This window comes from Cicer arietinum, chromosome 6 (genome assembly GCF_000331145.2).
Source record: "Cicer arietinum cultivar CDC Frontier isolate Library 1 chromosome 6, Cicar.CDCFrontier_v2.0, whole genome shotgun sequence".
Taxonomy (NCBI): Eukaryota; Viridiplantae; Streptophyta; class Magnoliopsida; order Fabales; family Fabaceae; genus Cicer; species Cicer arietinum.
In genome coordinates, this window is record NC_021165.2 from 70,490,794 (window position 1) to 70,494,153 (window position 3,360).

The following is a 3,360-nucleotide window of genomic DNA, read 5'->3' on the forward strand; positions in this document are numbered from 1 at the left end:
AAGAATAGAATGACGTACCAGTGGGATGATCGGGAGCGTGGGTTGCCGCCATGAAAGAATGAATGAATGAAAAATGAATCTGAAAAGGAAAGAAAGATGTTTTCAAAAATCACCTAACTATACTCATCTCATCTCACATCGCATCCCCTTCCTTTTACAATTTTATGGTTAATGGATTGGTTCATATTAATTAAGATATTACTTAGTCGTGTGATTCAATTTTAATATCATTTTGACTAAATCACCACTTTAATTCTCCAAATTTAACTATTCCTCATTTTAATATCTCGTTCTCAAAATTTATCTATACGTCATTTTTTATTTCTTTTTTAAAATTTTATAAGAAGAAGGTTAAATTATATATTTTATTCTCTAAGTTATTTTTAGATTTTACTATGTTTTCTTAAGTTTTATTTATTTTATTTCGGAACTTCAACTTATAAATATTAGACACTTTGATCGATCAAGTTATTTTAGTTCAGTTTTAACTATTTAACTTATAAATATTTTGGTCTTGTAATTTACAAAAAATAGATATTTTAGTCGCTTAAGTTACAACTTTAAACATCATTAAAAATGATTAAAGTGTATGATATTTGTAACTTGGACCGAAGTGTTTAATATTTGTAGTTTGAAAATTAAAATGGAATGAAAATAATTTAAAAGATTAAAGTGTTTGACGTTTGTAATTTAATAGACCAGAATAAAATGAACAAAACGTAAGGGATCGAAGTGAAAATTAAAAATAACTGAGATTAAAAACTCAATTTAGCAACAAAATAAAATAAAAATAAACTCCTTCTGTCTTCCAATAATCATCACATATATTAAAACAAACTATTGCAAGAAGACTAACGTTTTTAATTTTTGTTGCAATTTTTTCTTTTTCTGATTGTACCTTATAATTAATATCATGTATATTGTTCTCAATTTATTATTCTTCCTTTTGCATTTATAATAATTGAAATATACTAAAATTTAATAAGGATAATTTAGAAAATCATAATCATGTCTTTCATTAATTTTTTTTTTTTTAATATGTGTCAAATGATCCAATACAAAGTTATTTTTGAACGGATGGAGTAAATGAAACTAAATGAATGGGGTTAGTAGATGAATCCATAGAAGTAATTTTATTAAACTTTTGAGTTAACTCTTAAACTCTTACAAGTTTATGATTATAGGTCATGAAAACGAGTCAACTCATATGTAAACTCTATTTTTGATAAACTCTTACGAATTTGAGACAACTTTTATAAAATTAGTAAACTATTAATTTTACTACTACTTTATGAGTTTACAATTATATATTATTTTATCTTAAAACTTAAAATTTTGATCAATATTAGCCAATGTTCAATTTAATTATGTGTGTTGCGATATTTATTGATTTTAAAAAGTAAATTTATGTTTTTTTATTATTGTTTTTAAGGACAATTATTATATATCGATACGAGTTTGTTGTTAATTTTCTACCATTTTATTTTGATCTAACATAAATATTTATCTATTTAAAAATATTTTTGATTTATTGCAAAAATAAAAAGTTGAATTATTATTATTTTAATGATATATATATATTTGGTAAACTTTTATATGTTTACGTAAACTATATGAATTTGCATAAACTTTCGAGATTAACCAGATAACTTGGAGGTGTTCAATACCTATATAGAAAAATCGTTTTGTAATCTAAATTGCATTATGGGTAGGTGCATAAAAGACAACAACAACGATGTTAAAATAGCAACCTCACTTCAAAAGAATAAAGATACAAAAAAGTAAAAAGAAATTACAATATTTGATCATAAAATTCGACACATTATATTGGAATTTCGCTGATGCACACTCGATTGTGATAATTTCGCAGATCTTAGAGATGAATGGTTTGAGAGATCAAATGATGGAATTGAAATGCCATTATCGTCTTGATAGTTTGTTGAGTTTGCAGTTCAAATTTAATGATATAGATGCTGCAGTTAAGCTTGTTTTGGATATGAATAGCTCACACAATTGTCACAATAATAAAGAAATAGGAATCACTTACAATTACAAAAGCCTTGCTTTATTGCTATTGGATCGTTATAATGATATATTTATTTCAGGGAAACCCGAGCACCGGTCCTATACCGTGCTGCCTTCCCAACCAACATAAATGGGTTGTTTCAACTCTAATCCCTGGGAAGGAGGATCCAGTGATTCTTGCATCACAGACGGCTTGTTTATGAGGAGCTGCTTATCTTGAATTTACATTTGGTCTTGCACTCTATTTAAAACTTTTTATTATACCCCTCAACATGGTTTTGTTTAATTTTTTAGTTTACAATTGTTTGTTATTTATCAGAATAGTTGTTGTTTGATTCTTTGATCCTTAGATCCTTGATGTGGGTTGTAGTTATCTAACAGCGAAAGAAATCGAGCATAAGTTGGCTTTCTGAATACATCATCAGTATCACTAACCCATGTAAACAACCTCACCTGCGCTATATCTTCCTTTTGGTAAACTTTTTTCCCTTCACCACAGTCAATTTCATAGTCTTTGGTTGGTACCACCAAACTATTTAAATCCAGATCCCAGAGTTTTTCGCAAGCTCGTGAGTGATCAGCAAGTTCATCCTTTGAAGGCTCTATTCTAGCACCAACTTCAACTTCATTGGAGTATTCTTGCTCATCAGAAGGTTGTTTATAGCATTGCCAGTTATCCTTTGGAACCTACATCAAGTTGGTAAGATGTTAGGATAAGGGTTGTTGGATTAGTTAGTTAGGTTAGTTATTTTTTGTTTGTTGGTCGTTGTTTCTGTTTTAGGGTAGTTGCTATTAATCCTTTTTCCATTCCCTTAGAAAGAATCATTTATCAAATTTAGAAATTGAGTGGTGTAAACCATTCTAGGAGCGTATCTGCTCTGGTGTATTATTTTCTTTCAATTAATAAAAATTAAGGACGAATAATGGCCTTTCACTATTGTGTATAATCTTTCAGACTCAGAATGCTATGCAGCATAAAACATTGAGAACTAATTACATGACACATTCATCCAAATACACACTAAGTGATAAATCTCTTGGAGATCTGCAAATACATTATCAAAAAACTTGAAAGCTAAGCTAAGATACAGACATATCTGTGAAGGACAATGGAGCAATTATAATCTGTCAAAATTGCAAATTATAATCTGTTAAGATACAGACATATCTAAGATACAGACAAATTGCAAAAAACTTGAAAGCTAAGCTAAGATACAGACATATCTGTGAAGTGTCAAAATTGCAAATTATAATCTGTTAACGTAAACTAAGAACCTTATTGGGTCTGTTGGAAGTGTTGAAAGTTTCAGATTCGTAGTCCTGCTGCTGAAGACG

General features: G+C 28.5%; 1 protein-coding gene across 2 annotated transcripts in view; it reads right to left on the bottom strand.

The window, feature by feature from the left end:
• LOC101514068 (YTH domain-containing protein ECT2) overlaps window positions 1–203 on the bottom strand; it is a 6,719-nt gene extending 6,516 nt beyond the window's left edge. The window contains exon 1 of one of the 2 annotated variants that reach the window (XM_004507502.4): window positions 19–203. In XM_004507502.4, the coding sequence (XP_004507559.1) occupies window positions 19–52 (34 nt within the window). In that variant the 5' untranslated portion in view covers window positions 53–203. The remainder of the gene's footprint in view (window positions 1–18) is intronic. The other variant, XM_004507503.3, reaches the window with a different exon arrangement.
• Between the last annotated feature and the right edge of the window lie 3,157 nt (window positions 204–3,360).